This window comes from Neophocaena asiaeorientalis, unplaced genomic scaffold, assembly GCF_003031525.2.
Source record: "Neophocaena asiaeorientalis asiaeorientalis breed wild unplaced genomic scaffold, Neophocaena_asiaeorientalis_V1.1 scaffold72, whole genome shotgun sequence".
Classification (NCBI taxonomy): Eukaryota; Metazoa; Chordata; class Mammalia; order Artiodactyla; family Phocoenidae; genus Neophocaena; species Neophocaena asiaeorientalis.
This window is the reverse complement of record NW_020185336.1, coordinates 1,561,004-1,573,649: the sequence shown is the minus strand read 5'-3', so window position 1 is coordinate 1,573,649 and position 12,646 is coordinate 1,561,004. Positions and strand designations below refer to the sequence as shown.

Sequence of the window (12,646 nt, the reverse complement as noted above, 5' to 3'; positions counted from 1 at the left end):
TAACTGCTTGAGACTCAAGCTATAAACTCTTTTGGTTTAACCAGATGTATAAATGAAAAAATGAGAATTAGGGTTTGATATTAACCTCTTTGAAGCAAAGTTTTCAAAATTTTGTAAAACTACTTTTGTCTCTCTCTGATCAGATATTACAATATCTCAGCTTTCTCTTTAGTTGCAGGTTATATGTGAGTAGTGAATATATTGTTTAGAGGTCTGGATCTTATAATTCCAAAATAAAGACTTTGAGGACAGCTTGATTTGCGATCAATCATTGGCTCTGTGTGTTAGCTTGAGACTCTACACTTGTTCCTTCATCAGTAAAGTGTGGGTAATGACGTTTAGATTAAAGTTGTTGTAAAGATTAAATAAGGCCTCATATATAAAGTACCTATGTATGTAGAAGCACCTGGCATGTAGAAGACAGTCAATAAATATTATTATTGGTTGTTTTATTGTTGTTTTGTTAATTCACATGTTTGTGCCTTTCTATACTGTAAGTGAATTCAAACATCATCAACTTCAGCTACTTGGAAAATACTTTCATGTAAAATATATTCTATCCTCCTCCCTTGCTGTCCTTTCCCCTTCTCTCCTTTTCTCTTTTATAACCCCTCCCTTTTCTTCCCCTCCGAAGTGTGTGTGTGTGTGTGTGTGTGTGTGTGTGTGTGTGTGTGTTTGTGTGTGTGTGTAGATGTGTCAAAGGAAAAAGAAAGATGGAGAATGAAGGAGAGAGCGCGAACATGTGCTCATGCCTTTCTTCCTGTTAGTTATAGTTTCTCTTGACACTGGATAGATTCTTGCAATAATTATTTTCCAGTCTGAAGGCAAAGATCCCGTGATACTAATATCAGTACCGAAAGCCTAAAAGTCACAGCTAGGAAAATCTCACAGTGTAGATGGCCTTACATATCACAGCCATGTCAGTTACTGCAGGACCCAATTTTCATAATGTCCTAATGCAATATCAGAAATCTTTTCACTGATTTCTATGGAATATTAAACTCAGTACGTTCTTCCCCAACCTCGCCTGCGTTAGCTTGCACTCCCTCTCCCCCCCCAGCTGCCAGTAGCTTGCTCCTCCCTGTCCCTCCAGGTAAATCTTTTGAAGATTCTCTGGTCTTCTGCTCCTTGCCATAGCAAAACCACTGAGAGGAAGCTGCCAGTGGTTCTGCTACCGATGTCAGCAGCATGTCTGCTCCCTAAAGCGAGAAGTAGAGAAGGAGACAGGGTAAGTCTAAATTAACAGTCCTACTTTGAACTTCTGATAGCATTAAGTTTGGGCTAACTTAAGAAATTACTTAAAAAACATCAACCCACCACCACAAGATTGGACTTGTCCACTAATTAAGATACGGAGTTAAAAATGAGTGCACCCACGTCGCCCTCCGTGCAAATGTGTCTCATGGACTTGCTTAGAATGAAAAGGATGTCCTAGAGATAAGTGTAACTTAGGAAGCAGGAGACTGAGTGTTTGGTTTTAATATCTGCAGAGCTTTTAACTTTATATTTATGTGGGGAAAAATGGCTGAGTTTTCATTCTGTTTTTCATTGGTTGTGTAGAATGCAAAGCCTACTTTTTTTTATTCGATTATATCTAAACATTTTGAATCTGACATTAATCAAGGCTTGTTGTTAGCAGTACATAGCATATACATGCAACTAGAGCTGTCTTTAATATAATCCTTTTTTGTTCCTAATAACAGTGGAAAGGTGTCTTAGGTTGACATAATCTGTTTATTTGGAGATCCTTCCTTCTATGTCTAATCATGGTTTAGTTCACCTTTCCTTTTTGGAACCAGGCTTGTTGATCCAGGCTGGCAACTTTTGTTTTCCTTCTTTTGAACTACAGCTAAGTCTCCATTGTCCAGGCAATGAATGAATGGCCTCCTACTTAATGACACTGTAGGAGATAAGGAAAAATGAATTGTTTGCTTTTCAAGTTTTTAAAATGCAAAAACCATATGGAAATGTTTCCAGGTCAAATCCTTGGGAAGGTGGTGGGAGGGTGAGGTACAAGCACTGAGGAATTGAGGGGAGCCAGCAAAAGATCTAAACTGGGCTGTAAATGATTTTCAGTGTGGATAACCCACCCAGGAAAAATGGAGACGTGGCTGTAGTTCTCCCTGAGTGCTTTGTTTTGTTTCAAAGTGTGATATTCTTTTTTATTTTTTTATTTTTTAGCATGAATAATTGAATGATTTTATTTTAGAATTTAACAACTCCGCTCCACTTTTTCCTGGTGTCAAGACGAGCAACACTGGCTGCATTTTGAACTTTTCTCTGATTTACTTTTTCCACACAGTTTCTATTTGCTTCTCTTTATCTGCTAAATTACAAGTAACATTTTAAAAAATACTTATTCTGACTGTACATAGGCAAAGAGCTTTTTCAATTCTCTTTTGTTATTTACTGTAAGTAGTAAAGCCTTTTTACCTTCAGTATAAATATGGGTTTATTCGGGAGTCTTAAAAGCTTCTACAAAACAGTGCATGATAACTATATTTATATTTTTCTTCTGATTTACAATTCAACTATTGTTTACTGTTTACAAAATTACATTTAAGAGAAAAGGAAATAAGCTGGGTGCTTGAAGAATTTCAGTATATAAAGAGACAATTGAAGAATCTACCTCTCATGGAATTCTGTTAAAAATAATAAGGAAATTAATTTACTTTAGGGAAGTAGTAAACTTTATAATATTGGTAGTGAATGTTTATCAGCAAAGCAAAAATCACTACCTATGGTCATGTTTGTCCATTGCATAAACTCTCTTGAAAAGTTTAATTCTTAGTAAACTGTACCAGGTTTGGAGGGATATTCCAGTTGCCACGGTAGTAATACTGAAGTGACCAACCAGAGTCATGCTATGGATGAACAAAGAATCTTTTCCTCTATTTTAGTGCTAATCGGTGATGGTCTTACATTTGGCAGAGCAGGTAACAGAGTGCAGCAATGATATTGGCAGAAAACAACAACTTCTGAATTCTTTTCTCACTCAAGAGTTGATTAAGAGAGAAATATACCAAAGGAAAAGAGCAGATAATTACCCACTTCCTAATTCTCCCAAATTCTTTGCCATTATTTATTAAGTTTCAGTATTTACAGTATCACCTTATAGATCTGTGCATTTCTGTCTTTTCTCTCCTATTATTTAGTTGAAATTCTTTTTGAAATCATTGTATTTTTTAAAAATAAATGTATTTTTATATGAAATCTTATATCATAGGTTTGGTGTGATAGTTACACATTTTAATATATTAAAATAAATGCATACCATTAAAATTTATGAATTCTACATATGTTCTACCTAAGCTCCTCTTGTATTTTACCAGTAGTACATAAGTCCCATTTTGTGAAACAGTTAAGTTTTCAGTTTCTTAGGTTTGATATTTCCTTTTCTTTTGTGCCATCTAGTTAAATTAAGAAATACTGCTGAGTTTAATATACAGGCCTATATCTAATTAGGCTTAACTAGAAACTTTTTAACTAAGACTGGTGACACTGACAAAACTATCTCATTAAAATACACAAAGAACATATCTAATCCAAGAAACTGAGATTCAACATGACTGATAAAGGTTTTAAAGACATCTCCTGAGAGGTGTTCTTTGATAATGTATGTCTTGCTCTATCTGGAACATAGATGAGCTTTAAGTATACTTAACACAAGTCCTACCCATTAATTTCTGATAGCCTTAAAGATAATTATCAGACTATTTAATATTGTAGATAGAATCTTGGAAACCATGTTTAACCAAGATAAGTTTGGAAAGTTTACTAGCCTTTCTGTGCCCACACTTTTTATGACAGCTAACCCACTGTAAGTGCTTTCCTGCTCAACCATCAGATTAACCTATAATGCCTTTTAACAACTTTAGATTTTTAAAAAATCACTTGCAGTTTAAACCAAAGGCTGCTTAATAGGAAGGAAGCAGTTTTCATAAGTATTCTAACCTTTTTCTTACAGAACTTGAAGAATCCAGACAGAAATGCCCACCCTGCTGGTATAAATTTGCTAACATGTGTTTGATTTGGGACTGCTGTAAGCCATGGCTAAAGGTGAAACATCTCGTCAACTTGGTTGTGATGGACCCTTTTGTTGACCTGGCCATCACCATCTGCATTGTCTTAAATACCCTCTTCATGGCCATGGAGCACTATCCCATGACGGAGCAGTTTAGCAGTGTGCTGTCAGTCGGGAACCTGGTAAGGCTCACTGAGGGTTACTCTACCCACTGAAAGAGTTCATGATTGCCTTAATGAGTTTCACATATCACTCTCAAATTAAATATGAATTAATTGTCGTATATACCTGGACAGCAAAAGTTCAGCATCACTTTTTTATAACAAAAATATACTGCTACAGTTTAGCAGTGGAAAAGATTCAAAGATTTATGTATAGTTTGATTTAGAATTAAATATAAATTGCCCATTCTTTACAAAGATTATTATGAATTATGGAGGATATTGATTTATGGTAAAATCCTGATGTGTTTCTCAGGTATTTAGAATAGATTCTTTCAGACATGTCTACATTTGCCAAACAAATTATAAAATATGCCAAGTCAGATAATTTTGAAATATCATCTGTTCATAACAGAAGATGGATTTTTAAGAGAGGAAACATCATAGAGGTTATTATTTCTGTTTGAATTTGTCCTATAAATTTAAGAATTTAAAAATGATTAATTTTTGTATACACTTTTACTTAAAATTTTGTATTAACATTCATGAATACATGGTAGAATGATAGAAATGAAAGTAAAGTGGTCTTTTACAGAGAAACAAAATGAATAAATTCAGGCAACAAAAGTATATTAATATCAATATGAGGCTTATTAAGTTCTCATGAACCTTCCAACTTGATAAATGAACATATAAACAGGTTCTATATAGTTAGTAAATGATATATTCTGAAGTATAATACACAATATTTTTAAACTCTGAAGTAACCACTATTTTTTTATTATAATCCAGATAGATCTTAACTGGTAAAGTTAACACATATATGCTGACCACTTATTTTGTACCAGGCATTATATTAAATGGTTTATGTAAAATCCCTCTCTCTAGGTTCCCACAAAGTCAGTCCTCAGGTAGATACTATGAATGTCTGCATTTTACAGTGGGAGAAACTATACCCATGAGAAATTCACAGAGCAATGGAAGCTCTGAATACTGTATCAGAGACTCCAAAAGATATTTCGGAGACTACTTTAAGCTCTGGCCAAAAATCACAAAACTTTAGGAAAGAACAATAACATTACCTGGTCCAAATTTTTTCACATATATAGGAATCACTTCAACATTATCTATAAAAAGTGAGCAAGAGATCAAAGAAGCATATGGAGGTGGATATTAGGAAACAACTCAAATGGGCTTAAGCAAAAATAAAGATAATTCATTACTTCAAGTAACTAAAGTCCATTTGGGCATAGGTCCACATTTTAATCTGGCTAGATTCAGGTTCTCAGTCAATGTCATTGGGAGTTAGCTTCTTGCCAACTTTATCCCAGTATGTTTTTTCATCTCTGTCTGGGTATTCTATTGATGGTAACAGTCTACCAACTTTTATCCTGACACAGCTCTTTAAGCAGAAGGATTGTGCCTCCTAACTAGTGGTTCCAACAAAAGCCCAAGAATTGAATATCATTGGCCTGGTTGGAGTTACATGACCATTTCTAAGTCAGTCAGTTAATCTGATTCTAGGGTTAGAATGCCCTATTTGGCCAAACCAGAACCATGTCTTATCACTGGAAACAGAGTAAATGAATACAATTATGAAGAAGAAAATTAGGTCTACCATTATCAGAAGAAGAGAGAGTGGATGCTGGAAAGACGTAAACAACAAATGGACAGTTCAAAATAGGACTTGTCTTATGTGTTAAGGAAGATAATGAAATAGCAGAAAATATATAGACAGGATTCACATTCTTCTCAAGTACATATGGAATATTCCCCAGCATAAGCGATAGGTAGGTCATAAAACAAGCCTCATTAAACTTAAAAAGATTGAAATCAAAGTATTTTTTCTCACAAAAATAGAATGAAATTAGAAATCAATAAACAGGAATTTGGAAAATGTATAAATATATGGAAATTAAAAGCAGACTTGTAAATAACCGATAGGTTAAAAAAGAAATCACGAGAAAAATTAGAAAATACTTCGAGATGAATGAAAATGAAAACACACCGAACTGAAATAGTGCCTAGAGGGAAATTTATGCTGTAAATGCCTGTAGTAAAAAAATAATACTTCAAATCCATAATCTATATTTTCACCTTAGGAAACTAGAAAAAAGAAGAGCAAACTAAATCTTAAACTAGCAGAAGAAAGGAAATAATAAAGAATAGAGTGGAAATGAATGAAATAGTGAATAGGAAAACATCAGAAAAAAATCAACAAACCCAAAAGTTGATTTTTTGAAAAGAGCAATAGAAATGACAAATCTTAAGCTATACTTACCAAGAAAAAGAGAGAAAATTCAAATTACTAAAAGCAGGAATGAAGAGGGGACATCACTATTGATCTTACAGAAATAGAAAGGAGTATACAGAGTACTATAAATAATTGTACCAACAAATTAGATAACCTAGAGGAAATGGAAAAATTCCTAGAAAGTAACAAACCACTGAAACTGACTCAAGAAGAAATAGAAAATACGAAAAAACTTATAACAAGTAAAAATTGAATTAGTAATCAAAAATGTTCCCACAAAGGAAAACCTAGGCCCAGATGATTTCTTTGGTGAATCCTACCAAATATTTAAAGAATTAACACCAATCCTTCACAAATTGTTCCAAAAAAAAAAAAGAATAGAAGGAAATACTTCCCAAGAGTTTGGAATTTAAAGCTGACCAAGATGGAGAAATTGAACAAAGACTTTGGGCTTTCCTTTAAAACCCCAAAGGGGTTACACTAAAGGAGTAAAGGCTATGTCAGAGAACCAGAAGATTCAACTAGGACAAAGAGCAAACCAAAATAGCTGTGCCCTACTTAAGTATTAAACCTAACTACCATAAGTTCAAAGTGGCCAACCTATAATTTAACTTCCTGCTAGGACAAAAATCAGTACTTTTTAGAGAAAAATAATTGAATCAAAACTCTCTACATTATTCACATCACATAAAAAATTACATGATATATGAAGAAATAGGAAACTGTAACTTGAGTTGAGAGAAAAAAATACTCAATAGAAGTAGATCCAGAGATGGCTGAATTACTAAAATTAGCATTAAAGGACATTAGAGGACCTATTATAAATACATTTAACAAATTGAAGGAAAAAAATGGTCATCAAGAATAAACAGATGGAGAATATGAGCAGAAAAAATAGAAACTATATAAAAGAATTAGCTAGACATTTTAGAACTGAAAAGTACAAATTTGAAAATGAAAAATTCACTGGATGAGTTTAAAAGAAAATTGCAGATGTCAGAAGAAAGTGTCAAACTTGAAGCAAACCAGTAGAAATTATCCAATTTGAACAGCAGAGAAAAACTTACAGGAAAAATGAACTAAGTCACACTAATCTGCAGAATACCATCAAGTGGTCTAATATTTACATAAGGGAGACTCAGAAGGACAAAAGAATGGAACAAAACAAATATTTGGAGAAATAATGACCAAAATGTTCTCAAATTTGATGAAAGATATTAACTTAGACAATATTAAATTGTAAAATTTCAGTGAACATCAACAAGGATAAATATAAAATTAACTACATTGGACACATCTTAGCCAAGCTGTGAAAACAAAAGAAACTTTTAGAAGCAGCCAGAAGAAAAATACGTATTATATACAAGGGATTAACATCTCGTCAGAAACAGTTCAGGCCATAAGAAAGTGGCCTGATGAAAAAAAGAAGTTAAAACATTATTCTATGGTGAAACTATCTATCAAAAACTAGTGTGAAATAAAGAATTTTAATATAAACAAAACCTTAAAAAAGTTGTTACACCGGAATTATGCTGCAAGAAATGCTAAAGGAAGTTCTTCAGGCTGAACGGGAAGAATGTATTAGATGGAAATTTGAGAATGATGGTCACTAGAAATGAATAAATGTGGGTAAATAGAAAATACTGGTTTTTTTCCCTTAATTTCTTGAAAAGACAACTGATTATTTAAAGCAAGCATTTATAGCATATGTAAGTATAAACTATATGAAAATATTAGCACATGTGATTGGGGTGGCCAAGATTTCTTGGAAAAGAGACAAAAAGTGCTATACATTATTTAAATATTTATAGAATATTCAAACAATAGAATTCTACTCAACAATAAAAGGAGGAAAAACTGGTAATACATGCATGGGTGAATTTCAACTTGAACTATTCAAGAGATATTTGGAAAAGTTAGCAAGACTCTCATGTTTCTGAGCTGGCCACTGAGGTAGAGCTTCATTCCATTTAAGAGAAGCAAGGTTGTGCAGAGAAAGTGATGAAATGAATTTTGGACCTGTTGAATTTGAGGTACCTGTGAGACAGTTATCCAGTGGAGGTGTTGAATAAGGAAATAAGGATGTAGTTCTGGAATTCAGGGGATATGCTTGAATGGGAAAATAGATCTCAAAATGTAAAGTTATTGTAAAAAGAAAATTAGATTAAGAAGGTTGAGGACAGAAAGACCTCTGAAAAAATCCAGTGTTGAATGATTTGTTGGAGGAGGAAAAGCAACTGAGAAGTATCCAGGGAGATGTGGATCACTGAAGCCAGGACAGAAACTATTTTAAGGAACAAGGAACAGACAACGTTGTGAAAAACTCCTAAAGAGGCAAGCAAGATAACTATTAAAAGTTCAATTGAATTTATCAATGGCAGTTTCGGTTATGTTGGTGAAATTGGTTAAAGCAGTTTGTGCTGCTGGCAGGTCAGGGGGTAAGTTAAAGAAATGGAACTAGTGAGTACAGACAAGTACACAAACTCTTAACGAAGTTGGGCTATGAAGAGAAGACAGATGGTGGTAGCTAATGGGGGAAGTTGAATGCAAGGAGAGTTTCTTTTATGATGCTGGTGGTAGTTTTAAGGTGGAGAGGGACTGAGTATCTGTTGATACTTGTAAAATCCCAAAAGGAAGAAGTCAGTAGCAGGAAGAGGTTGAAACTACAGGTTAATTGATAAAGTGAATTCTTCAAGAAGTCCAAAGAAGATACATAATTGCAGCTGCAGAAATTAGAGCAAAGCAGTGACATGTCTTTAATTTTTAACAGGAAAAGAAAAAGCAAAGTATGGTGTGGATGTAAGTAGTTTGGTAGATATAAGGAAACTGAGTAAGTTCAGGTTGACTGACTTCCATTATCTCTGAGATGCAGAAGTACTGAGAGTGGAGAATAAAGAAAAATGGTTGAAGACACGTGGAAAATTTAAAATAGTTGTAGAGAAAGAAAATGGAGAATAGAGAATGCTGCTTCTCTTTGGCCAGGAAAATAATTTTTTTTTTTTAAAAGCATCCTTAACATCTATAGGGCTAGTGGTGACCTTGTTTATTACAGACAATATAAAGCCTTTTTAGCACCAGCCTTGCCTGCAGGGCCAAGGGAGGGAACCAAACTATTAGGTAATTATTTGGTGAGTTTTTGGAGGGCTAGGGAGAAGAATATTAATTTTATTGTCTTAATTCTTGTATTCTTTATCACTTGATAAACCTTAAATATAGTAAACAATTAAATATTGATTTGAATACAAACCATTTGAGGATACTAATTTCCTGGACCCAAACCAATTTTTGTGTGTGTGTGTGTGTGTGGTACGCGGGACTCTCACTGTTGTGGCCTCTCCCATTGCGGAGCACAGGCTCCGGACGCGCAGGCTCAGCGGCCATGGCTCACGGGCCCAGCCGCTCCGCGGCATGTGGGATCTTCCTGGACTGGGGCACAATCCTGTGTCCCCTGCATCGGCAGGCGGACTCTCAACCACTGTGCCACCAGGGAAGCCCCCTAACCAATTTTTAAAACTCAGAATTGAATCGTGATTTGTTGGGACTAAATTAAATTGCTCAATAGTTATTTATGTTTTCAAGAGTCTTCATTTGTGTAATAAACATTTCTCCCTTAGGTCTTCACTGGGATCTTCACAGCAGAAATGTTTCTAAAGATAATTGCCATGGATCCATATTATTACTTTCAAGAAGGCTGGAATATTTTTGATGGTTTAATTGTGAGCCTTAGTTTAATGGAACTTGGTTTGGCAAACGTGGAAGGATTGTCAGTTCTCCGATCATTTCGACTGGTAAATTAACTGAGAGTAAACATAATGTTTTTATAAATAATTTAATTAGTAGTCACTCTTTTCTAGAAAAAAATTACAAGATTTCCCATAGCTTTAATATTATTTGAATATACTTCTAACAAAGCAGGTGGTAATTTCTTCTTCCTCATAGTTTTAATGCATAGATTAAGTTTATTCAAATGAACAGGCAATAGTTCTGTCCTTAGTAATTGAATTGCAAGGCTAATGGGGAGAGAGAAAATGGAGGTCATAGATAAACGCATATCAAATTAAACAACACAATATGTACCTCTCAGCTATATAGGGGTTTGCTTACCCATGATAAGGCTTGGTTGCGGCTTTGGGTGGGCTCATCTTTCTACCAGAGGCTAAGGGATCATGGAGTTGCCCACTTTGCCCCCTTAGAAGCCAAGACCCGGGACTGGGTAGAGTGTACAGGGAAAGAAGACAGAGCTCCTATACATCTGCTCCTTCAGCCAGGTCAGGAAGTCAACAAATACACTCTCTGAGAAGAGTTGCCTGTGTTATACTTTAATTTTAAAGAAAGGGTCTTTCATTTGATCTTTATATTTCAAAGTTTACGGATCTTTTACAGATGAGACAAAATATCACTTGACACATTGCCATTTGAAGTTTGGTATGTTTTATTGTGCTGTTTATTTGAGTTGGCTCTAACTTTTTGTGATTTATTTTGAAACAACAGAGGTTGTATATAGTTAGTAAAGACAGATTCTTATAGGCAACTTATCTTAACAGTGATTAGTTTCAAGACTTTGTTGTGAAGTCTGTTTAGAAACTCCCTTACCACTTTCAAATTTGTGTTAAGATCCTTAGAGCTGTGATTTCCTTTCCTAGTCTTCATGGATAGCTGTAGATCTTAATTTGAAGCTAGAAGGATGCAAAAAAAAAAACAAAACAAAAATTAGCAATGATTATATAACAAGTAAATATGGGCAACTACTTTTAAGAAGCTTAGTAAATCTTTGTGATAATGTGATGCATTGGGGAGATAGAAGGCATAATAACATCAGTGTCTTGCTTAGTATACCAGGCCCTTTTGCATTAATTATTCTCTGGGAATAAATTAAAAATTTTGGTTCTTATATCTGCTCCTTTGGGTCACTTAGCTGCCATTAAATAATGCACTACTCTTGACCTGACATTTACTGAAGCATCGGAAATAAAATGCTGCTGCTATTTAATGGTAAATGGTACTCTAGAGGCTTCTAATACAACCAATGTGTCAGGCACAGTAGTGGAGAGCCATTCCACACTATAATGAGTTGATTAATTAAATCACTGAAGACATAAAGGTTGACAGAATACAGCTTTTTACTCAAGTCCAAGTATTTCTTCCTTGAATATAATAAATCTCCTTTAAAATACAGCCTAATATTACAGCAAGCTACAGATGTAGCAGTCCAGATATTTAAAGAAATTAGTTGGTTTTTCTCTTGTACCTTATATAAGTGTTGTTTGCACTTGTGCATTTCAGCATTATATTTCAAGTACACTGAAAAATATATCCACTTTGGGCTTTTAAATAATGAGAGCCTCTACTTTTCTGAAAGAGTCTTTTCTAATTAATCACCACTAATGTTAGATATCTCAGTTCCTTACAGAAAAACAAAAAGAATAGTATAAATGCTTATGTGAGATTCAGGAATATTTGGTGAATCTTATTCTTTGAATGCTGATGAAAAACTGTATAATTATTTTATTTACAATATAAACTATTTCAAAATGAAAAATATCCCATGGTAACAAACTAATACATTTGCCAGATAATAGTTTGGCACATGAATAATCCATCATCTAAAATTGAGACACTGTAGACTTTTCCTACAAACAAATATGCAGATTCTTCAGAATGCAGAGCAGTAATGGCCTTCTTGCTTTTGTTTCCAGCTCAGAGTTTTCAAATTGGCAAAATCTTGGCCGACTCTGAACATGCTGATAAAGATCATTGGCAATTCAGTGGGGGCTCTGGGTAACCTCACCTTGGTGTTGGCCATCATCGTCTTCATTTTTGCCGTGGTCGGCATGCAGCTCTTTGGTAAGAGCTACAAAGAATGTGTCTGCAAGATTTCCAATGATTGTGAACTCCCGCGCTGGCACATGCATGACTTCTTCCACTCCTTCCTGATTGTGTTCCGAGTGCTGTGTGGAGAGTGGATAGAGACCATGTGGGACTGCATGGAGGTCGCCGGTCAAACCATGTGCCTTACTGTCTTCATGATGGTCATGGTCATTGGAAACCTGGTGGTATGTGGTAAAACATTTTTCTCATTTTCAGTAAAAGACAATGTAACCATGAAAAAGTATGTTCAACTGAGGAATGTTTTGAATGTTTTTTTTTTAAATCAATTCTCAATTTTCATGGTGGCAGGAGTCAGGTATAGCTCAGACTATTGAAATC

At 34.6% G+C, this 12,646-nt stretch overlaps 1 protein-coding gene across 13 annotated transcripts in view; it reads left to right on the top strand.

Moving 5' to 3' along the window:
* The window catches only part of SCN2A (sodium voltage-gated channel alpha subunit 2), a 146,591-nt gene that overhangs the window by 89,070 nt on the left and 44,875 nt on the right, over positions 1 to 12,646 (top strand). For all 13 annotated transcript variants that reach the window (XM_024735852.1, XM_024735862.1, XM_024735860.1 and 10 more), the window contains 3 exons: positions 3,968 to 4,206; positions 10,054 to 10,227; positions 12,136 to 12,492. In XM_024735852.1, coding sequence (XP_024591620.1) covers positions 3,968 to 4,206; positions 10,054 to 10,227; positions 12,136 to 12,492 — 770 coding nt within the window. The remainder of the gene's footprint in view (positions 1 to 3,967; positions 4,207 to 10,053; positions 10,228 to 12,135; positions 12,493 to 12,646) is intronic.